Here is a 22,686-nt window from a genome sequence, read left to right on the forward strand (position 1 = left end):
TGCGCCAAGGGATCTAACCGAGCCGCCGACCTTTCCCAGAATGCGCCGCGCAACACCGTAATCGACGGTGGCGGCTCTTGTGATGGAAACAATACCAAAGAGAGTTTTCTAATCTGTATATTATATTATTTATTTATATATAATTTATATGCTGTTTCTTTCTTTTCCGATGGCTTTAAAAGCAAAATAAACAAGTTGGTGGCCTCTGGGGATGGCTGGTGCATGCCGGGAATGAGGAGTTCTGTGGTGGTCGTGGAGCATGCTGGGAGTTGCAGTCCCGCCGTGGGGGGGGGGCGGCTCAGGAATAGTAATCTCCATGGCAACCACGAGGCCTGGCGTTGTGGCGCGCCCCTATGCCGGTGGAAGAGGCGTCGCTTTGGGGGCGGCTCTTCTCGCGCTACTCCCGCGAGAGGCGGGATGGCGAATGCGCGCCCCGAGCGGAGCTGAGACGGGCGGAGGAAGAAGGCCCGCGGCATCCGGGATGAAGGAGGACAAGGAGAACGCCCGGCCGAAGGAGAAGCGAGGCGGCCCTCTCACCCCGACCGGGCTGGGAGCGGCCATGGGCGGAGCGGACGCCAAAGGAGGCGGCGAGCCTGACAAGCTCGAGCGGCCTAAGGACAAGAAGGAGACGCTCAGCAAGGTGCGGCCCTGCTGTCCCCGTTAAAGCCTGGCCCACGCAGTCGGGCGGTGTAGCTTTTCTGTGGACTCGGCTTCTTCAGGCTGCGTGGTGGTGAGGGTGTTTCCTTGCCGGTAGAAAGCTAGCATGTCAAGATGCTAGTTTTCTTCTTGTGGGGACTTTTTGTTGCTGGGCGGGAGAGCAGTCAAACATAGGCGCTCATGAAGATAATTCGCAGTGGGTCGCCGTGTTAGTCTGTCTGCAGTAGTAGAAAAGGGCAAGAGTCCCGGAGCACCTTAAAGACTAGCAAAAATATTGTCGAAGGCTTTCACGGTCAGAGTTCATTGGTTCTTGTAGGTTATCCGGGCTGTGTGACCGTGGTTATGGTAATTTCTTTCCTGACGTTTCGCCAGCAGCTTTGGCAGGCATCTTCAGAGGAGTCACACTGAGAGACACTGTCCTTCAGTGTGACTCCTCTGAAGATGCCTGCCACAGCTGCTGGCAAAACGTCAGGAAAGAAAATACCAAGACCACGGTCACACAGCCCGGATAACCTACAAGAACCAACTAACAAAAATATTTTCTGGTAGGGTATGAAAGCTCATACCCTACCAGAAAATATTTTTGTTAGTCTTTAAGGTGCTGCTGGACTCTTGCTCTTTTCTACTGTAGGAGCTCATGCTGAGCCTACATCCACTTGCTACAATCGGGCACTTTTCTTGAACAATACCGTTTTCGGCTGCCCTGGGTTGGAGGGTTTCCATGACTAACTGCAAATAGAAAGATAGCGAGGAGAATGCTAGGCTGAGCCTAACAAGCTAGCTTTCCATGTGCAGGGAAATTGAGGACCGAGCATTAAAATTTCCCCTACCATCAGCATCTGCTCTCCTCGAGCTAGCGTACTGTCAGGTGCTGGAGTTGTTCCTTGGCTTTACTGTTTCTAGCTGCCTTAGGGTATGTATGTTTCCATTTTTTACTACGGCAATTGTAGGTAAACAAGCAGTGCACCAAAGGGAAGACGATGATGAGCCCATTTCTCTGCCATGATTGTTCTCTCTGTGTTGGTGGGATTGTGTGTGTGTGTTGCATTCAAAACATGCAAACTCCCAATTGCCATCATTTTTAAGCCTTGGAGTCCTGTGACCCAGGACAAATGTTGATTGATTTTGTTGACTGTGTAAACTGGCCTCAAGTTGTGTCCAACTTCTCTTCACGCTAAGGGCTTCTGGAGAGTTGAGGTACAAATGAGCTTTCTCTGCTGTTGGTGATCACTATTGCAAGGTACTAAAGTGGCACACACAGAGCTATGTAATAACACAAATATAATAAAGGATACTTTTGCAACTTTGTGCGTATTTGCTTTTTTGTTGTTGTACAAAGCCCCATTATAAATCACAGATCTCAGTCTGTCATTTTAAGTCTATTTTAGTGGGGAGAATGTAGTCTGAACAGGTTTTGAATTTTTACCCACATTTAGGTTCTCAATTTTCAGTTGTAGTGTGCTTTTTCTAGGCTGCAAAGTTCTTTTATTGGAGGTTTTATCAGAAGCTTTTGTATTAGTGAATAAGTAATCCCTGTTTTTTTTTTAAAAGAGCAGTTTTAATACTTATTGCTAGCAACAAAAATATGTCTTTCTCATTTTTTGGTAATCTTAGATAATGTGGACTGCCTGGTAAAAAGATTTAGGTATTTAGCATTATTGCGGCGAAAGGACCAGTGAATGTGAGTGTCATTGTTTTTAAGGAACAGGAACATTAAATTTGCATTTACATAAGTACATTAGATGCAAAAAAAGCATTGTGCTCCTTTGAATAGTTTTGTTTATGAACCTGTAACCAATTGACCAAGGGTTGGATCAAGTGCAAAATTTCAGCTTACAATAAAGCTCTTGTGCAAGTGTAAATGTAAGAAAAAGACTGTGGTACCTGCTGGCCCTAAGCAAGACTTACTATATTCCTACTTTTACAAGATTTTGGTGTAGCCTATTTCTGGGTGCTAGAATATTTAGGGAGACATGTACTAGCAGTTGCACAAGATCTTGCTTAGGTGGAACTGTGCTGAGTCAATTTATGTTAACACTTGCGCATTCCTGGATCTAAGCTTATATATAGGGGGGGTCCCTTCAAAGATCTCTGTAACTTTTGTTTTGAAAGGTAATAAAATGTCAAAAAAGAAAAGCTTTTGTAGAGTATTTCCAGAAAGATGTTTGTAAAAAGTTAATCTTTCCCCCCCTTTAAGGTAGTGATTCGACGCCTGCCTCCCAGTTTGACCAAGGAACAGCTTGAAGAACATCTCCAGCCTTTGCCTGAGCATGACTACTTTGAATTCTTTGCTAATGATTCGAGGTAAAAGGAACTTGGGCCCCTTGGTTGTGTTGCATGTAACAGTGGCATGTCATGAATGTCTTTCAGTTTTACACCCGTCTGTGTTGTGTATATATGCGGTCATCACTCAGCAGCGTTTCCTTATACATTGCCATTTTCTGTCCTTCTGCAGTTTGTATCCACACATGTTTTCCAGAGCATACATCAACTTTAGAAACCAAGAAGACATAGTTCTATTCAGGGATCGCTTTGATGGTTATGTTTTTGTTGATCACAAAGGCAAGTAAGCCTAAAGCTTGGTTCTCTCTATCATATCTGTTTAATTTATTTATATCTAGACATACATTAATTGATAAGTAATGAGACTGTAATTCTGGAAGCGCCCGTGTCTTTCAATCAAGATTTCAGAGGGTAACTTACTGCTTGTGCATGATTACTTGTCAGTAAGTCCCATTGGGTTTCAAAGGAATTTATTTGCACGTTAGTTTGCTTAGTATTTCTGCTTAGCTGCCACAACTGTCCTAAGTGTGTTTTCCTGAAAGTAAGTTCTGTTAGCATTAAGTAAGGCTTGCGTCCCAGTAAGTATGTCAAGGTATTCAGGGCAAGCGATCCTCTCCTTTTGCAAATGCTGAAGCAGTGATGACTGGAACACACCCTAAAGTTCTTAGCCACTACTGCTTGGGAGCAGCTTGCTTTGCAAAAGCTGTAAAAATTGTGTGTGTTTGGTTGTGGGTGCGTGTGGGGTGAAGGGGCATAGTGGCAGCTCTCTTGCTTGGGATCCAGAAGGGCTATCTTTGGGGCCACAGAACTCTTCAGTAAATAGAAAGATGCATTGAGGATTTCTGACAATAGAGAACTTAATTGCAGTGACATTCATGCAGGACAGGTAGGGGTGCTCCAATAGTCTATCATAGGATGCTGTTTTAGCATCCTTCACTTGAACAGCAGCAGTTGAACCAGCACTACAGGATCATTCTGCTTTTTTTTGCTTCCTTTACCATTCTTCATATAACCAAATTTATTTTTATAAAGTAGTGCTATGGTAGTCTCTGTTGTTCAAGCAGTACTTGTTCACTGAACTTCAACAGTTAATCCATGTGTGTGCGTTTGACCAGACCAGTAGCCTTCCATTCATTATAATAATTTTCCCATTAAAAAAAAAAAAAGATTAACACATAAACTGCTGTACTGTAGTTTCAGGGACAGTTCATAGGATACATTTCTTGCCCACATGAGCCTGGCCTGCTCATGTGGGCAAGCAATGTGTTGCGCGAAACTGGCCCTTGAACACATTTTATTAATTGGGGAGGAGGGGTTCCTCTTCTTAAAAATTAACAATTATGTTAGGGATTTTTTTTCAATGTCTGAATAGGTCTGGAGTATCCTGCCGTAGTGGAATTTGCACCGTTTCAGAAAGCTGCCAAAAAGAAGAGTAAGAAAAAGGATGCCAAAGCTGGGACCATTGAAGATGGTTAGTAACAATTGTTGCTTATTGTGTGTGATTTCACTTGGCATGCTAGTGGAGAATCTGTGCATTAGTGGACTTTGTGGATATACAAGACAGTTGCTGTAATAGTAGAAAAGGTGATTAAAATTTTATATACAGTGAATTACCTGACAATTTTAGGCTGTACTGCAGTATCACACATACCTGATGTATCTCTTTGGTTATAAGATTTCTGATCTCATGGGGCACACCGTACAGAAGTAACAGCTTCTTAAGTTTATTCTCATGATTTTAGTCAGTAATTACCCTAAGTACAAAAGAAATGTGGGATGTGTTTGGTTTTTTATTACATCACTTCCCTCCCAATTGATCTGATGCTCTTCAAAGATAATATGTGTTTGGTTTTAGGCCTTGTTGTAGTGCACGATACACACCTGCATTCTTAGAGGTCTATAGAAATAGTCACTTGTGGGAAAGATCTCTTGAGTATATGCATCTGACCCTACAGTACAATCATAGAGATTTACTCCAATCTAAGCCCATTAATTTCAATGGGTTTAGACTGGAGTAACTCTCTATAGGATTGTACTGATAGATCATGATGGGTAGCCATGTTAGTCTGACACTAGCTGTAGAAAAGAGCAAGAGTCCAGTAGCACCTTAAAGACACAAAATTTCTGGCAGGGTATGAGCTTTTGTGAGGCACAGCTCACTTCTTCAGATACTTCTTCAGTATCTGAAGAAGTAAGCTGTGGCTCACAAAAGCTCATACCCTGCCAGAAATTTTATTAGTCTTTAAGGTGCTACTGGACTCTTTCTCTTTTCTACTTCTAGGATTGCAGTGTTACTGCTATGGCTATTAACTTCTGGTTTAATTTTTTTCTGAATGACAGATGCTGAAGTAGGTGTCTTTTTATGGTGTGTACCCTTTTGTTCTTCAACAGATCCAGAGTACAAAAAATTCCTAGAGAGCTACAGTGCTGACGATGAAAAGCTAACATCTACTCCTGAGACTCTGCTAGAAGAAATAGAGGCAAGAAACAAAGAACTGATAGGTACAAAAAGAATTTTACTACTATGAATTTCACCAGCTTCCTTGAGAATATTTGGTATGGATTTGTGTATATTTGAAGAGCAATATATTCCTTGTTATCTCTGCTGCTATTTCAAAGATCATATTTTCTGAGTGATCGTTTTCATTCTAAGTGACAGAGAGGGAATTTAAAACATTGTACAAAACAATGCATGCAAGTCCCATGCTCTTTGTCATGGTGCTGCTTTAGCCTTTACTTATTTATTTATTTAACCTGGAAATATGTATTTATTTTAAAAAAGTACACCCACATCCAGCCAAAAAGCTTATGAGTTTGTTTACAACCGTTTCAAAACAAGAGCGATATCACAATAAAAAACAAATCAACAGCATAAAATCTTAACAGAGGACATAATATAACATCCCAGCATATAACCATAATTTCCTAGAGCTAAAGCAATAAAACTAGAAAACGTAGAGTAGGACAGAAATCCAAGTGACTGAAGATGTTAAAATAAACTCGACTAAAGCAACCACTTGCCTTCAGTATCAAACCACAAATGTCTGAGAGAGAATTTGGTTAACATTTAGTAAACGCATTTGGGTAAGGAGTTCCCATGGTGAGATGCCACAGCTTCTGAAGATTGGTTGTACACAGATTAGGTCTTTTTAATTATTGGATGGGTTTATATTGAAGCAGTTGATGCTTCAGATAGCTTGATTCCAGTCTGTCTAGGGGGTTTCATGGTTAGAACCAGCAGTTTGAATTGGACCTGGAAACAAACAGGCTGCCTTCAACGCTAACGGGACATGCTGCTTGTGACCTACATTAGATAGTGTTCTTTCTGCTGTTATTATAATATTATTAGGCAGCCGTGGTTTCTGCATACCATGTTAAGTGCAACAAGAGTTCTTTGCAGGTACAAATGGCAGCAAGAGTGGAGAGCTAGCTTAAACATATTCAGTGGGATTTTTTTTTAAGCATTAAACTACAAACTGCTTTTGAAAGTATCCAGGCCATCCCCAAATGTATGTGGGCAGTTGCCCAGTGGTTATTTTTTTAATGCAGTGTGCCAATCTGTTTGTCTTTGAGCAGATTTCTGTCAGTAGAAATTATAAATAGTGTAAAGGTCTGTCTCCGCTGAAGTCTACTTTGGTCGTTCCAGTTTTGCTAAACGACCTGTCAACATTATCCACTGTGGTTTTGTAGGCAGGCTATATACTGAACTGTAGATTGACAGCCCTGGAAGTAATTAATTCACAGCTGCAGTACCTGAAAGCAGATACAACGAAAAGGTAGTTCTGAAACAAGCAATGGTTATGAGCCCCAACTAGACTTTCTAAGGTAATCTGGTTCTCAGAACAAAATAGTTGAACCTCCGTTGAAGGAGCTTTCTGAAACGCGCCCCAGAATGCTGTGCACGTTTGTTTGGAAGTTAGTCTGACTGAGTCTAATGGGACTTATTCCTAAATTAATTGTGCAGACTAGCAGTTGGATAGAACTGTGGTTGGCTTTTACACTGGAAGGTCTTAATCTAATTTTTATAATTACAGTGGCAATAACATTCTTTCTCTTTCAATTCTTAGCAAAAAAGACCACTCCCCTGTTGAACTTCTTAAAAAACAAGCAGGTGAGTATTCTTCCAGAGTGAGAGAGAGGATTTTTTGCCTCTATTGTGTGCGCATGCGAGCTACAGTGAAACTGCACCGAACTTTTCTGATTACGTTGTAGGCACATAAGATGTTTTCCACTTTCTTGGGATAGAAGATCAGGACCATTATGTCCACCCTTGTCCTAGTTTAATAACTCTGGCTGCTCACTTTCAGTATTGAATTTGGAGTAAATACAAATCTTGTTCAGTACTTTTGTGAGTTAGTAATTTTTGTTCAAGAAGTACATTTGCCTTTTTTTAATTAACCATAATTGTACATTTAGTTCATTTGCACAGTCTCACGGAGGGGTTCCTAAGCTAGAGCCTGGACGGAAGGGTTTTCTCCTATCTCATTTTTCCCTTTCAGAGGCTGAGAGAAGAAAAACGAGAGGAGAGGAGGAGGCGGGAACTAGAGAGAAAAAGACAAAGGGAAGAAGAGAGGAGGAAATGGAAAGAGGAAGAAAGGAGGAAAAGGAAAGAAGCTGAAAAAACGAAGAAGGTGGAGAGATGTCCAGAGAAGGAAAGGGACCGATCCAAGGATGAACCAAAGATTAAGGTATCGCTTTGTTTCTGGAGGATAAACACTGCCCTTGTGCATACATTTGTGAAATGTTGTGTATAGGCAAACATGTACCTTGAATGTAGCTCAGTATTATTTGAGTGCCATTGTTTCATATATCTATGCATGATAACAGTCATGCATAATCTTTTAAGGTTGCTGCACATTTTCTTGGGAATAAATTCCGAGTGAGCCTGCAGATGACTGTTCCGTAATGAAAGCATACTAACACTGTTGATTGCAGTTGGTTTATTGTCTTAACATGGGGGATCCTTGATATGTGTTAAGCAGCATATGAATTTCCTCATGCATAGATACTGCACAACTGTCCTCTCAGTATATATAGCCTGGTTGAAGCCAGTACTTCAGGTGCAGAGGATAAAATGACTTGCGGTGCAATCCTATGCAGAGTTACTTCAGACTAAGCTGACTGAAATCATTGAGCTTAAGAATGGAGTAAATCGGCATAGCATTGCATTTCTTCTTTCCCCACTCCCACACAGCTTTCAATATCTGTAAGTGCATTTGCTCACATTCATGCCTTGTTTCCCTGCCCTCTCCATTTCTTATGTTGTGTCCTCCACTGTTTAAATCTAGGTTGCAAACTCCCATGAGTGGGGATTTGTCTTTTGAACTTGTTGATAATATGCTGCTCTCAAAAGTGCAGTGTATATTGATGGCACTGCATAAGCAAGCGCATTGTGTCAGTGACATTATAATCAGGAGTGACAAGATCCCCTTTATTTCATTAGTAGTTAGAGTATATCAAAAGTAAGTAGAAAATAGAATAAATCCATACACAACACAGGTAAGTGACCAGCAGCCATGCATAATAGAAATAACTAGCTCCAGTAATATCCCCTGCTCTTCTTGTATTACATAATAGCCCCCCTCGTAATGACAGACTGTCCCCTTAGCAAAGGTTAGCATTAAAATTAATTTAGTAAGGAAAAAACTAAATTTGTTCTCTTCCTAGCTACTTAAGAAGCCAGAAAAGGATGAAAGAGACTTTGAAAAAAAGGAAAAGGCCAAGAAAATGGAGAAAGAGAGTCTGAGGGAGGAAAAGGCTGCCAGCGCAATCAGCAGTGCGCCAGCCAAGCGCTCCGATGGGGAGGTTAAAGAGGAGAAGGCCAAAAAGTTAGTGTTCTCTTTTCAGTACGTATCCTTGTTTCATAGAATATGCTGGTTAACTAGGTTGTCTTATCCAAGAACTGCTCTTGTATTAAAATCTGCTAGCGTTCCAAATTGGAACTGCGGAGGGTAAACACATCATCACTGGCAAATCACAGAACAGTTCACTGTTTGGTCTTTCAAGCAGTTTACAAATACCTCCAAGTAGATAGTGAATGGTGTAACTAAATTAGGGCCTCTTCACATAGTACACTTAAATGCAACTGTGACAAGCAGGTCTTTGAAACTATGTATACCTTACGAGTACACTGATCAAGGGACTGGCTTATCGCACCCTGTTGAGTGTACCTGTAATAGCAAACTTGAGTTTGTTGTTGTGGAATGTACAGAATGCTCCTGAGAAATTTTCAGTCTATTAGTCTGGTCTGTAGTTACCTTGCCTAAATTACAAGGGAGCATGTTGTCTTTGGTTGTGGCTTTTGGTAATGATAACTTAAACTAATACCTGAACTTTGCCTAGGGTCATGATGCTTAGTTATCAGCGCTGATGCTCTCTTGTTTCATTGCCCAGTACTTTAATTGAATTTTCAAATCTCTCTCTTTAAGCAGATTGGAAGATGAGTGTGGCAAAGACTACAGGGAAAGAGAGCGAGAGTATGACCGGGACCGAGAGTATGAGAGAATCCAGCGTGAGAGAGACAAATTCAGGCGCCAGGAAGATGAACGGCGGAGGCAGAAAGAACGCTTTGAGAAAGAGAAGGTTTTCAGAAGAAAAGAGGAAGATGTGAAAAAGGAAAGAGACTGTCTGCGAGAGAAAGGAAAGCGATCTGAACTCACCGACTATCTAGGCAACATGGAGAAACCCGAGAAAGTAACCAAAGAGGATAAAAGAGAAGAAATGGCTAAGAGGGATCGCATTAGAAACAAGGTGCTGTTTCTGTCATCTGTTTTCACTCTTTCCTAGGCTGTGCACTTAGCTTTCTTGATACGTTGTTTAGGAGGAAAGGGTGTGATGAACTGCCACAAATCCATTTATATTTGTTAATATCAAATAAGGCCTAAATGTTGATTTATAATGCAGCTTACTTAAGGATGAATACAATTGCAGTGAATGTCCCTTTTCCAGGCAGATTTTTTTTTTAATTAAAAGGCGCCATTCTTATGTAACATCTGGATTGGCACCTGAGCTGCTAGGATGTTTGTGTCTGGGCTCTACACAGTACAGTGTACGCTAGAGTACTTGGCTGTGTTTTAAAAGAGTAACCTATCATTTGTTAGCCTAAATTCAACAGCTCTACAGATCACTAGCTTACTTGTTACTTCTCATTTACATTGTCCATGTGTCTTTAAATCCTGTTCTTTCTCCAAAGAGTTGAGGGTAGACACAAGTGGCTCTCCAGAGTTCTCTCTCCCCCCCACCCAAAAAATAGCTAGGCTGAAAGATAGCAACTAGCCTAAAATGTCCCAGTGAGATTCAAGGCTGGGAGAGATCTTGAACTCAGGTCTCCCTGTCTGAAGTCCAACGCTGACCTTCATTAAACTGGAAGCAGAGCATCACAACAGAATGTATTGTTAATGTTTCAGGATCGCCCAGCCATGCAGCTCTACCAGCCAGGGGCTCGAAGCCGGAGTCGTTTATGTGCATACGATGAAATCTCTCCAAAGCCGTCTGATCAGGGAGCAGATAAAAAGCTGGAATGTGAGACAACTAACGCGAAAGAGGAAGACTGATGAGCCGTGGGTTTTTGGACCGACCTAGCAGCCAAAGAGCATGAACTGCGCAGTCCAGAAGTGCCTTGGAGGAGGAAGAGGGAAAAGGGGGACCATACTTTTGGATGTCTCTGGTTTCAAAGCCTCAATGCAGAGTCGAGATTTAAATTGTATTTTCTCAGTTCATTGTTGGGGCGGAAAGAGGAGATGGTGATTGTGGCAGCGAACTACTAGGGGGAAGAAAGCATTCCCATTTCTTAGAAATAGGTTTAATTGCCCCCTCAACGTCATGTGACTAAGGGTATCCCAATGCCACGCTCTGTGAAATAGTAGCCATGTACCAGTATTTGCACTTAAATACAGCCATCTTGGACCCTCAGGATTGCTCAAGTGTTAATGCCTTTATCATTGCGCTGTGTGGAATTTGTAACTAACTGGGGGAGGAGTAGTGCTAGTGTTGAGAGAGGATTTTCCTCTGTGGAGCTGCGTGCAGCTGGTTGCAAAATGGATCTTTAGAACAGGAGGCAGCTAAGCTTTGCTTTTTCCCCCCCCATGACAGCTATAAAATCTTCACTGAAGTAAGAGGATTTTTTTGTTCATATCTTGTGTAATATCCTGATACAACGTAACTTTATTTAGCTGTGTAGTCCTTTCCAGCTTTTCCTCTTTTCCTAGAGCTTTAGGGAAAAACGCTCCATTTCAGTTCGGCATTGTTTTTCCTGAGGCATTAGTGTCTTGCAACCCAGGACGAACTTTTACTAAGAGTTGCGGCTCCTCCTTTATGCTAACACAACACAGCTATTTTGTACTTAATAAAACTCTTGAGAGATACCATTTAAAACTTGCTTAAATTATTTCTGGCATACGCATGAAGTTTCCAGTTTTCCTGCAGATATGGTCTTCTGAATTGCTCTTGATACCATCCCAAAGTACCTTTAAGTGGATGCTCCTGATCCTTCTCCAAATTGGTAGTGCGTTGAAATCCATGTACTACCTTCTGACTGTGTTGGTGCGCTATTAAAGTCAGGTATTTACTGTGCACCTACTGTTCATTGTGTGTGTGTAAAGTGCCTTCAAGTCGCAGCCAACTTAAGGCTACCCCTTTTGGGGTTTTCATGGCAAGAGACTAACAGAGGTGGTTTGCCAGTGCCTTCCTCTGCACAACAACCCTGGTATTCCTTGGTGGTCTCCCATCCAAATACTAACTAGGGCTGACCCTTCTTAGCTTGCCTTGACATATATCAATAAACAAAAAAGGGGAAGAAACCCAACCTAAAAAACCAAAACCTGGGGTACCCAAGGTTGGGTAGAGAAGGTAAAATGATATAATAGAGCAATATTGTTATTTAAGGCGCTTATATCAGGGTTAAAAACATTAAAAATGATAAAACAAGGCACAGTGGCAACTCTTAGGATTGATAGACTTAAACCACACACCATATGCGTTTTGGTCATCAGGCCTTCATCAGTGGTCAAAAAAAAAACCCATACAACACACACACAAGTAATATACAAATGTATCACTGCATATAGATAACTTTATACAAGCCAAGACATGCGAGTGAGGAGGGATCCTGATGTTCGAGAATCATCTTTTGGATCATGTTCTTGATTGGCTTATACTGGTCAGGGGGTCAGTGGACTGGTTTCCTATAAAGTTAGCCTATAACCGTCTGGCACAAGTTTTTCCATGCATGGCCCACTAATACCACCAAGAACAGTGATGGACCTAGGACCATCTTGCTCCATCTACCCACTGCTTTATTATAGGTAAAGGTAGTCCCCTGTGCAAGCACAGGGTCATTACTGACCCATGGGGTGATGTCACATCCCGATGTTTACTAGGCAGACTATATTTATGGGGTGGTTTGCAATTGCCTTCCCAGTCATCTACACTTTACCCCCAGCAAGCTGGGTACTCATTTTACCAATCTCAGAAGGATGGAAGGCTGAGTCAACCTTGAGCCGGCTACCTGAAACCGACTTTTGTCGGGATTGAACACAAGTCACGAGCAGAGCTTTTGACTGCAGTTTACCATTCTGCGCTATGGGGCTCTCTACTGCTTTATTACTTTTGCTGAATTAAAGATGTAACCTTCCTATCTTCACATCTGTAAGTGTATGTTAGGAAATGAGTTTTGTTATTTTATTGCACCTTCTTATTCTTGATTTATGCTTAAGCCTGAATGTATTCTTTCATCTTTTCAAGAAAGCCCGTTGCTTTTATTCGTGTGTTCTACTGCGTGTGTAAGGGTCCAAACCCAGACTCAAACTATGAGCACGATTTATTCCACCATCCCAGGTTTGAGGACAAGGGAATTAAATCATCCTTGCAAAGATGTGGTGGGTTGGGAACCCCCATCTTTGGCAACATCACTTCTGTTCTTGAAATTTGTCTCCAAACTAGCTATTTGTAATGATTGAAGGTCACTAGTTAATTTACATGTGTGTGCACACAAAATGACAAAATAGAAAGCTGCAAATAGTATTGTGGTAAAGAGGGAGTTAAAGATTTATAAGACCTATCAAAATCAGAGCAATATAATGTGTGTGTGTGAAGTGCCATCAAGTCGCAGCCGACACAATCACCCCCATCTTAATCGTAGTAGAGGAGCTCCAAACTAGCTACCTGTGACCTTCAGTCATTACAAGTTAATTTACATGTGTGCACACAAAATAGAAAGCTGCAAATACTATTGTGGTAAAGAGGGAGTTAAAGATTTATAAGACCTATCAAAATCAGAGCAATATAATGTGTGTGTGTGAAGTGCCATCAAGTCGCAGCCGACACAATCACCCCCATCTTAATCGCAGCAGAGGAGCTCCGCAGAACAAAGGCGCTTTCGGCAGCTGATGCCAAGGGAGTGAAAGTGCGCATGCGCTTTCTGGGGTACGTGTTTCGCCCGCGGTAGAAATGCTACTTGACCAACACCAGGGGTCGCTGTAGCGGAGGGAAATCTAGCCCGCTTCTTCCTGTCTGCTCGCTCGCCTCATTCAAAGCTCCGCCTCTCCTGCCTCTCTTCCTCTGCGGCATTGTGGTGACCGGTGGGCAAGTCTTCGCCATGGTGAGTGAATCCGTTGCAATCCTCCCTCGCGGCTTCTTCGCAGGCTTCTGGGCGTCAGTCTTGGCCGTCGCGGCGGTCCCCATGAATGAGCCCAAACGGAATTAGGAACCCGAAGGGTGCTTTGAAAAATTGGGAGCCCCGGTTGTGTCTCCACCCCACCCCGCATCCACTAGTAGTTTGTGGGCCTCTGGAGGTGGAAAATCCAGAGGGTTTCCTGAATTGGGGGAGGCTTTAACTGAAGCCGGGGATCTGCTCAGTGGGAATGGTTGAATCTTGGTTGAATCAATAGCTTGGTTGAATCAATAGCCAGCGTTGCCCCACGTTTCAGTCGAGATTGGCTCCCAAATAATTAACATCAGTCATAACGATATAACGCAAGGTGGTTTTTTAATATAAATTTTTATTAATTTTTATAAAGTAAGAAAAAAAGAAATATATATATAAAAACATCAAATTATAAATCACATAAACAAATAACTAAAAAACAAAAATACAAATAACGAGCACAGTTTTTCATCTTATATAATGTTATTGAATAAACAGTGCCCGAATACCCACCACCCACCTTGTGAAAGTATCCCACCACCCCTGGACCTCCGGAGAAGTATTCTGACAGTACTTAAAATATTATCATTATCTATACTACATTTCTCTATAATTCATTAACTATACTTATAAAATTCATTTTTGCCAGTTGATCCCAAAATGCGATGGCCTTTGACCAAGTTTTTTTTTAAACTCTTCCATATCTTTGCCATGCAAAGAGTCTGTAAGTTTGGCCATCCGCATGTACAACCACAATTTCTCTCTCCAGTCCTTAATTGAAGGTTTATTTACTTGTTTCCAATTTTTTGCTATTATGTTATAACGCAAGGTGTTTGTGATGCGCAGGGTACCCAGCGGTCTCTGCCAGCTCATTACAACCCTCCAGGTGATTCCCTCTTTTGTCTGTTAAATCCATGTCCGTTAATATAGGGGAGGGGCTGCGGCTCAGTGGTGGAGCATCTGCTTGGCATGCAGAAGGTCTCAGGTTCAATCCCCAGAATCTCCAGTTTAAAGGAATTAGGCAAGGAGGGGATGTGAAAGACCTCTGCCTGAGACCCTAGAGCAGGGGTGTCAAACATAAGGCCCATGGGCCGGATCCAGCCCTTGAGAGTTCTTATCCGGCCCTCGAGCCAGCTGCGAGCCAGCTGCACACACACCCACTCTGGATGTGGGGCAGTGAGGCCTGGCACGGCCCAACCAAGTGACATGTCATATCTGGCCTTTGTAACAATTGAGTTTGACATCCCTGCCCTAGAGAGCTGCTGCTGGCCTGAGTAGACAATACTGGCTTTGATGGACCAAGGGTCTGGTTCAGTATAAGGCAGCTTTCATGTGTTCATTATTTTTCCAATTTATTGGCGCTGCTCTCAAATGCTGCGCAGGGGTGTCCACAATGTGCGTGTTATGAAAAGCACCAGTAGGGATATCTAATTCAGAAATAAATCCCACTTGGATCCAGCCATGGGTCCTGTTCTTGTTGTTTTGGGGCTGTTCCATTTCCTAATGCAAACAGGGCTTACGTGACTGTTTTTCTTTTTCATACAAAACCAATTCCTACGCATAAAAAAACCTGGTGTTTTCTCTGATGTCTCCTTTCCTGTCAGTAAGGAATAGTTTGCATGGAGGAGCCATTAGTTAGGAGAGCCCCACATATAACTGGAATGCAGCCCAAACAGATGTTAAATCAGCTAGGTGAACAGTAGATTTTAGACTTTTCAAGACTCCATGGATTTGCTTAACTACAAATGCAGAGGAGTGTTGCATGTTTGATTTCTTCCCGTGTTAATAATTCCATTTACCTAAAGAAAAACAAATTAAAATACCATGAGGAAGAAGGTTAAGAAAATTAGCATGAATGGTTATAGGTCTTAATGCATGACAAGCTTACATGTTAATGTGTTTTCCCCCACTTGGTGTATACGTGTTTGAAAGCCCTGTGTGTACATGCCAGATTGTTGCATGTTACAGTTTGCCCATAGGTTTCGTATTAATTTTGACTTAAAAGTGTCTTCACTGTAGGATCTAGGAGTGGCCCAACCAGACACAAGTTGAACTTTCAGTGAATCTAGAAGACTGCAAATAGGATTGATATGTTGGATAACAGTCAAAAGTTTAAGACCAGGGTTTTTGGCAAAACTAACTGGGTATACTAACCCATTATATGAAGTGCAGGGGAATTATTACCGATTTCATATTTCTTGCCATGTGTTTCATGGCTCAGGGCAGGCAATACTTTTCAGGATTGCTATGGTAATGGTGAGGTGGGTCACTTTCCATTTCTTTCAGATAGGGAGACTGAAGCTTTTTCAAACTCTCCGTGCACATTCTCTTCCCCCTCACTTGAAAGTCTGCTGAACTAGCTCTGCTATAACCCCCTTAAACTATTCCAATTACTGTTTTCACATCTTGCTGATTCAGACTATGTTTTTCTGTGAAGTCTACTTGCTTCTTGTCCTGGGATGCTGTTTCCCGTTCAGCCAGATCAACTTAACTCTTCAGTGTGGCCATGGTGGAAGACAGCCAGCATGACATTTTTGGTTTCCCAGAATTTGTCCAGCTTTTTAAGAAGTTATTCTCCCCACACACACCCCACACCCCAATACTGTAACTAGTACTGTTTGGTTTCTGAAATGCTTTTCTTCTCTTTTTTTCAGTCCTCCCACAAGACATTCAAGATCAAGCGGTTTCTTGCTAAGAAGCAGAAACAGAACCGGCCCATACCGCAATGGATCCGTATGAAAACTGGCAATAAGATCAGGTAAAAAGCACAGTCTATTTAAGTGCTCAACGTTTAACACAGGAATGCATGTGGCTGGAGACCAGTTTTGTTTCATTCTTGAGGGTTAGTGTCCATATGTAGGCCCCTATATAGGAATATATTTTCCAAGGGCGGCTTTGCAAAAAGTATCGTTGAAGAGAGAAAAAGCGTACTGTAGTTGCAGGCACTCATTCCAATACCAGCCGCTGAGAACGCCACTGATGCAGAGGGTCAGAACATTCCTATGATGGTACCTCATTCTTCAGGGCTAACCCTCTGTGTCTATGGATGAGCAATTTCCACGTTCGATGGGTCTTTGTCCTCCCTTGAAAAAGCCTGAATTAAAAGATAATTCCCATGCACCTTTTAGTGTAAGTCTGCTGATTGCAGAATCAAGGCCCATGGGAATATCAATGCCCAGTAGTTCTTTTCTGCACCCTTGGCACACCACAAATTCTTCTTCCTTAGTACTTTGATGATGGGATGCTGTACCATGCACCCCAGCATGATGGCCATGGGTTCTTTTGCTGACTAATGGAATACACGTGACCACTGTGAACTGTTTTCAGGGTTTGCTTGGTGTTGGAGATGGTCTGGCAAGTTGGTCTTTTTGTCAGAAATTCTTTACTAAACCAAGTGATTAAAATGGAAGTCGCTCCCAGAGGGGGCAGTGATGGCCACAGGCAGAGAGTATTAGACAGATTTCATGGAAGATAGATCCATCAGTGGCTATTAGTTGTGGTGGCTAAAAGGAGCAATTTGTAGGCCTCTGAAAACCAGTGTCAGGAGGCAGCAGGAACCTCTGTTCCCTGTTGACCACTGTAAGCCAGGATGTTGTACTAGATGTTCTGATCCAACAGGGTTCTTGTTATGTAGTCTTCATGGTCATGTCCCATTGTTTAGATGAGAACAAGAGGTTCCCAGTGACACAGACAAATTTTTGCTGGAAAAGGGTCCATTCTTATACTCTTGGTTTTGTTAAAACTGGTTTTCCCACTGTGATTTTTTTAAAATTCCTTTCCGTATCGCTTCCCCCCCTTCTGTTGTTTCTTCTCACACCACCTGTCCAAGAGGCCTGTCTCTAATTTTGAGACTGATGGGCTTCATTCACTGTAACTTTGACTACAGTATGAGGATTATGGAATCTAGCCTCTGTCTCCACAAAAGGTGAGCCGCCTTGAGGGTTTCCTAAAGCAGGCTGCAATTACAGTGCTTCATTCTGTGGGAGTACTGCCATTTCCCTGCTGAGAGCAATGCTGTCGCTTTGGACGTGATCTCTCCTCACTGGTGGTGAAATCACCCATCTCGTGACCCAGTGACAAGCGTGTCAGAGCGGCATGAAGACTTTAGAACTGGAGCTGGACTTTTCTGGGAAAAGAGATTCCCGCATGTATGAGTTATGGTGGGGATGATTTCTATAATAGATAGAATAATATGTTTTACCAGACCAGGGAAGTTTGGGTGGCCAGAGCTACCAGTTTCGAAACACGCTCTGTCCCCTTTGGGTTAGATCAAAGCAGTCCTCAATACACTACATGTGAGTAGTAAAATATATTTTAGCAGTGCAACTGTGTTGTTTCCTGTATGCTCCCGTTTTGTTTAGAGGAAAGTGTTTTTTTCTTCTTCTGAGTACATTATTTTGTGCAAGGGGGTGGTTTTGGCTGTGAGCGTTGATCAGTTTACTTGCTCAGTTAATCAACCATAGTTCGGTTGATTAATCACCAAGGGGCTATCAATAAGGCAGACCTCAGTGGGGAGGCTATTTTGTTGCAGTAAGGAACTTTTAAAAAAATTGCCTTTCCTTTTGAAAAGTAACAGCTTTTATTAATTTCTAAATTCTCACAATTTCTTCACGGCTCAGAAAGCCGGTCTTTTTGGTAGTGAGTAGATATTTTCAAACTTCTGTAGTTGATTAGTTAACTCAGATGATTTGATCAGCTTAAAGTCCTTTCAATCAGTCCACAGCCTTTTTTATAATACAAAACTTCTTACACCAAATGAATTATAATTTTGTTAAAAGCAGTAAAATAAAAATTAAGTTATCGATCATCATTTCCCTCCTTAAATAATTAAAGTTAACGTATAGGTATAGATATTTTACTGTGATTTAATAATTGTCAGTTTTATAATGTTAGTTTAAAACATTTATATTAGGAGAAAGATACATATAACAAGCTACAAAGTCTATGTTAGAGAGTCATGAAAGTGGAGTAAAGAAAGGTTAGTGAGAAGATAGAAGCCTTGTGATCACCCAGTATAAAGGTGTTTAGATTTATTTCTTTGTTACATTAGGTTTGTGTGTAACAATGTAATATATGTATTTTGTACATGTTATTAGTTATTTTTTATCTGTTTTGTGGTGGTTTTGTGTGTATTATATTGTTAAAATTAATAAAACTTATTATTCAGCAATCATTTTTCCCTTCTCCAAACCTTTGAAAGTGTTTGACTTTGCATCCTCTTTGTGCTTGGAGACATGAGGTTGGATCCTACAGTTTCCTTCTGCCGAGCTATATTAAGTCTTCACTTGACAGAGAAATATTTCTTCCTGGGAGAGAGTTGGCAGAAAGGAGTTGGAGGGTTCCTCTCATTGATAAAGTGGAGGGAGGAGAGAGCTGATGGGTGTGGGAAACCTGCCCTTCCTTTGCCGACAGCCGCAAAGCCCTTTGTTCAGGGTGTCACAAGCAAAAATGACGAGCAGGATGATTAGTTCAGTCGCTTGCTCTTGGTTCAGGGCTGCCTGGGATTTTGGCTTCTGGGAGACACCGGGGTGTGCCTCGCTTACTAATTGTGTGCCTTTTTGTTTTAGATACAACTCCAAAAGGAGGCACTGGAGAAGGACCAAGCTTGGCCTGTAAAGAGAAGCGGCTCCAACCCTCGTGACACGTTTTGTCCTGCGTCGAGACCTCAGACGGCCCTTTGCTACCAATCTGCCATGGCCGTGTTTTCAAAGCCGACTCACGTTGTGCATATTTTCTTTTAGAAACCTTTATTTTTCACAACGAGTTTTTTGAAAGAATTGAAACCAAATAATGGAAAGCTTTGTATGCAATTAGCGTCCTTTTAGTTCTCAGTGCATCTGTGTGTGAGGAATTCTTGTTGTGGGTGGAGAGAGGTTCATTAATAAATATGAGATTGCACACAGTCCAGTGAATTAGCGATCTGTGATTGGATTTACTATTTACACTTGCTGCACATGGGAGAGTTGGCAACAGCACAAAAGGTGAATGGCTGTGAAATTGGCACCTATTGGAGGGAGGCTGGAAACTTCCCGCTGTGTCCTAGTGAGTGAATAGTTTGAAACAAGCAGGAGACAGTCCTCCGTGCCAGTACAGTATGGAGAAACATATTCCTTGGGGGCTGGAAATGCCATTTGATTGGCTACAGAAGGCCCAAGGCTGGGGAGAACAGAACTAAAAGGAACAAGGCGAAAGAGAAGAGAAGGGCTTAGGAGAAGCCCCGAAAGAGTCACCCCTAGGGCCTTGCTCTGTTAAAGGGAAAGTGTAAATTCAGTTAGCATGACAACTCTGGAATTTTTAGGAGGCTCAAAAAGTTCCTTTCCTGGCAGTGCTTAACATATTGTGTTAGAAGGGGAAAACGTAAACTTTTTTCCCCGTTTTAGTTTCAGCCAGGCTAGGGAGAATCAAACCAAAGAATAATATCAGGTGAAGAGGGGACTTGAATAAATTGGAGTAAAATACTAACTAACATGCAAACTGACATGATACAAAGGTCCAGTCCTTGTTGCAAAAGAGGCTGTGTTTGTTGGCTCCCTTCGCAGAAGTTAATTTGACATTTCCGGGTGCTGGAGACCTGCAAGATTAAATTTCAGTTCTCAAGAAGTCATCTTGGGAGTTCACATATTTCCAAATCATCACGCTGTTCAAGCTTGGTGGCATTGTTGGTGTTAGTGCAATGTGCAAATCCTTCTAATCAAGTCTTAGGACTTGAAAAATACTACATCTGATTTCTCTCAATTAAGAACTCCAAAAATAACATTGTGGGACATCTACCATAGTTGACTGCTTTTGTGAGCATATAGTAAAAATAGTAGTGAAAACAACCTTTGTGGTACATTCTGTCTACTACTAGATGTAAGTTGGTGTCTTAAATTCTCTTTCCAAAATTGGCTGTTTTTCCCAGTTAAGTGTAGTGGTTAAGAGCAGCAGTCTCTAATCTGGAGAACTGAATTCGATTCCCCGCTCCTCCACATGAAGCCTGCTGAGTTACCTTGGGCCAGTCGCAGTTCTCTCAGAACTCTCAGCCCACACAGAGGCAGGCAATGGCAAACCACCTCTGAACGTCTCTTGCCTTGAAAACCGTATGGGATCACCATAAATCAGCTGTGACTTGACAGCACACACACACCCACACACACAGGCATTTGGGAGTAGGTAGAGCACAAAATCAAAGAACTGAACTGGGGCGTTTCCTAGTAAAGTAATCATTTGGTACCATGCTATTTAATAGTGTAAACAGCAAAGATTGTGCTGTTGTACAATGAAACAGTTTCCTGGTTTCTGCGGAAGCTGCAGTAGGTGCATAGTTAAAATGCCAGGGGATTAACTGCCCCAAGCAGGCAATACCAGCATTGAAAAGAAGGAGCAAAGAGCAGGAGGCAGCCCGGAGCACTCCCACAAGGTAAACTTGATGGAACTGTGCTTAACAAAATATTGCAAATTCTGCCACAGACATTCCAGCTGCTCGTGTCCCTTTCCAGTCATGACAAAACCAGCCCCAAACGACGTGCAAGGGACTGCAATGCATGCCTTGGAATGAACCCATTTGTGGAATAAGTATTCTGTCTCCAAGAGGTGCAGTTTACTGACATGTCCACACCACAAATCTTAAGCCACGTTTAAGTGTCCAAGCATAGCTTGCAACTAAGGAAACACGCACACTGTAGTACTGTGATGTTTCTAGGAAGCTCCCAAGGAAGAAGTCTTAGCAGCCACACAAAACTATCCCAGGTTGCTGAGGGGGTGGGGGGAGTTCTGGTTATCCCATACAACTGGCGGCAGTCAACAGTACAGAAGATCAGAGCCCTGAGAAAACGAAAAGACAACTTCACACAGGGTGCTGAGGCTCTCTTCTGTGAAAAGCACATTTGTACAATGAAATATACATTGCTAATTGAATGGTGAGTGATCCAGGTGAATTCTGCAAGTGTTCACAGCGCTCAGACAGCAAAGCAGTAATATTAACCCAAGCCACTGCTTGTACTGCTATTGTAGTGCCATTTGGATGTTAAGTGTAGGTGTGTCACTGGCCCATGTTGGCTTTTAACCGTAGCATCACTTTTCCAAGGGTATATCTCCCTACTCCGTGATATCTGGTCCATTGATGAATGTTTATATTGTTATTTTAAATTCTGCTGTTTTAAAGCGTACCAGCCTCACAGAATGGGAATTTGCTTGTCTACAATTTAGGGGGAAAATGCTTATGAAGAGCTATCCTCTTCATGCCAGCAAATACTTGTCAGTTTAGGATCTATCTCCTTCCCCACCCTTTTTTAGAAGAATTGGTTTTTATACCCAGCTTTTCTCTTACCTTAAGGAGTCTCAAAGCCTTCATCTTCCCACAACAGGCACTTTGTGAGGTAGGTGGGGCTGAGAGAGTTCTGAGAGAACTGTGACTGGCCCAAGGTCACCCAGCAGGCTTCATGTGGAGGAGTGGGGAATCAAACCCGGTTCTCCAGATTAGAGTCCACTGCTCTTAACCACTGCGCCATGAATTCCCTCTCCAGTGTTAGAATCATAGAACTATAAAGTTGGAAGGGACCATCAGGGTCACATAGTCCAACCCCCTGCACAATGCAGGAAATTCACAACTACCTCCCCCCCATGCCCCCAGTGACCCCTACTCCATGCCCAGAAGAAGGCCCAGAGTGCCCTCCCTCTCATGATCTGCCGAAGGTCATAGAATCAGCACTGCTGATAGATGGCCATCTAGCCTCTGCTTAAAAATCTCCAGGGAAGGAGAGCTCACCACCTCCAGAGGAAGCCTGTTCCAGTGAGGAACCGCTCTAACTGTTAGAAAATTCTTCCTAATGTCTAGATGGAAACTCTTGATTTAATTTCAACCCATTGGTTCTGGTCTGACTTTCTGGGGCAACAGAAAACAACTCAGCACCATCCTATATATGACAGCCCTTCAAGTAAACACAAACATCACAGCCCTGTGGCAGCGACTATAAACCTACCTGCAGTACATGGAATCTTGAAACACTCACAATACTCTGGGTTAATCTGCTTTTTGTTCTTTATTTGACAGTTCTCCGATCATTCAAAAGCTGCAACCACAGTTTTAGACATGCAAGTCCTGGTAGCGGAAGGGGCGCCTGCCC

At 42.3% G+C, this 22,686-nt stretch overlaps 2 protein-coding genes and 1 non-coding gene across 5 annotated transcripts; all 3 read left to right on the forward strand.

Annotated features, from left to right (window-relative positions):
- Positions 1-453: 453 nt before the first annotated feature.
- On the forward strand, positions 454-10,694 carry UPF3B (UPF3B regulator of nonsense mediated mRNA decay). Of its 3 annotated transcripts, none has more exons than XM_056859514.1 (10): positions 454-640; positions 2,855-2,961; positions 3,113-3,219; positions 4,313-4,411; positions 5,332-5,442; positions 7,008-7,051; positions 7,440-7,628; positions 8,608-8,786; positions 9,372-9,690; positions 10,347-10,694. In XM_056859514.1, exons 1-10 carry the CDS (start codon positions 482-484, stop codon positions 10,491-10,493), a joined length of 1,461 nt encoding a protein of 486 aa, XP_056715492.1. In that variant the 5' UTR covers positions 454-481; the 3' UTR covers positions 10,494-10,694. The 3 variants fall into 3 exon arrangements, with proteins under 3 accessions (XP_056715492.1, XP_056715493.1, XP_056715494.1); XM_056859515.1 differs by having other exon boundaries at positions 455-640; positions 8,608-8,768; XM_056859516.1 differs by having other exon boundaries at positions 470-640; positions 8,617-8,786.
- A 2,799-nt stretch (positions 10,695-13,493) lies between these two features.
- On the forward strand, positions 13,494-19,487 carry RPL39 (ribosomal protein L39). The gene is made up of 3 exons (XM_056859664.1): positions 13,494-13,537; positions 16,237-16,340; positions 19,150-19,487. The coding sequence occupies exons 1-3, from the start codon at positions 13,535-13,537 to the stop codon at positions 19,196-19,198; spliced, it is 156 nt and encodes a 51-aa protein (XP_056715642.1). The 5' UTR covers positions 13,494-13,534; the 3' UTR covers positions 19,199-19,487.
- LOC130486639 (small nucleolar RNA SNORA69) lies at positions 17,531-17,664 on the forward strand. The gene has a single exon (XR_008933759.1). It is a non-coding gene; the product is annotated as a small nucleolar RNA SNORA69 (small nucleolar RNA).
- Positions 19,488-22,686: the final 3,199 nt, after the last annotated feature.

The sequence above is a fragment of the Euleptes europaea genome, chromosome 13 (assembly GCF_029931775.1).
Source record: "Euleptes europaea isolate rEulEur1 chromosome 13, rEulEur1.hap1, whole genome shotgun sequence".
Classification (NCBI taxonomy): domain Eukaryota; kingdom Metazoa; phylum Chordata; class Lepidosauria; order Squamata; family Sphaerodactylidae; genus Euleptes; species Euleptes europaea.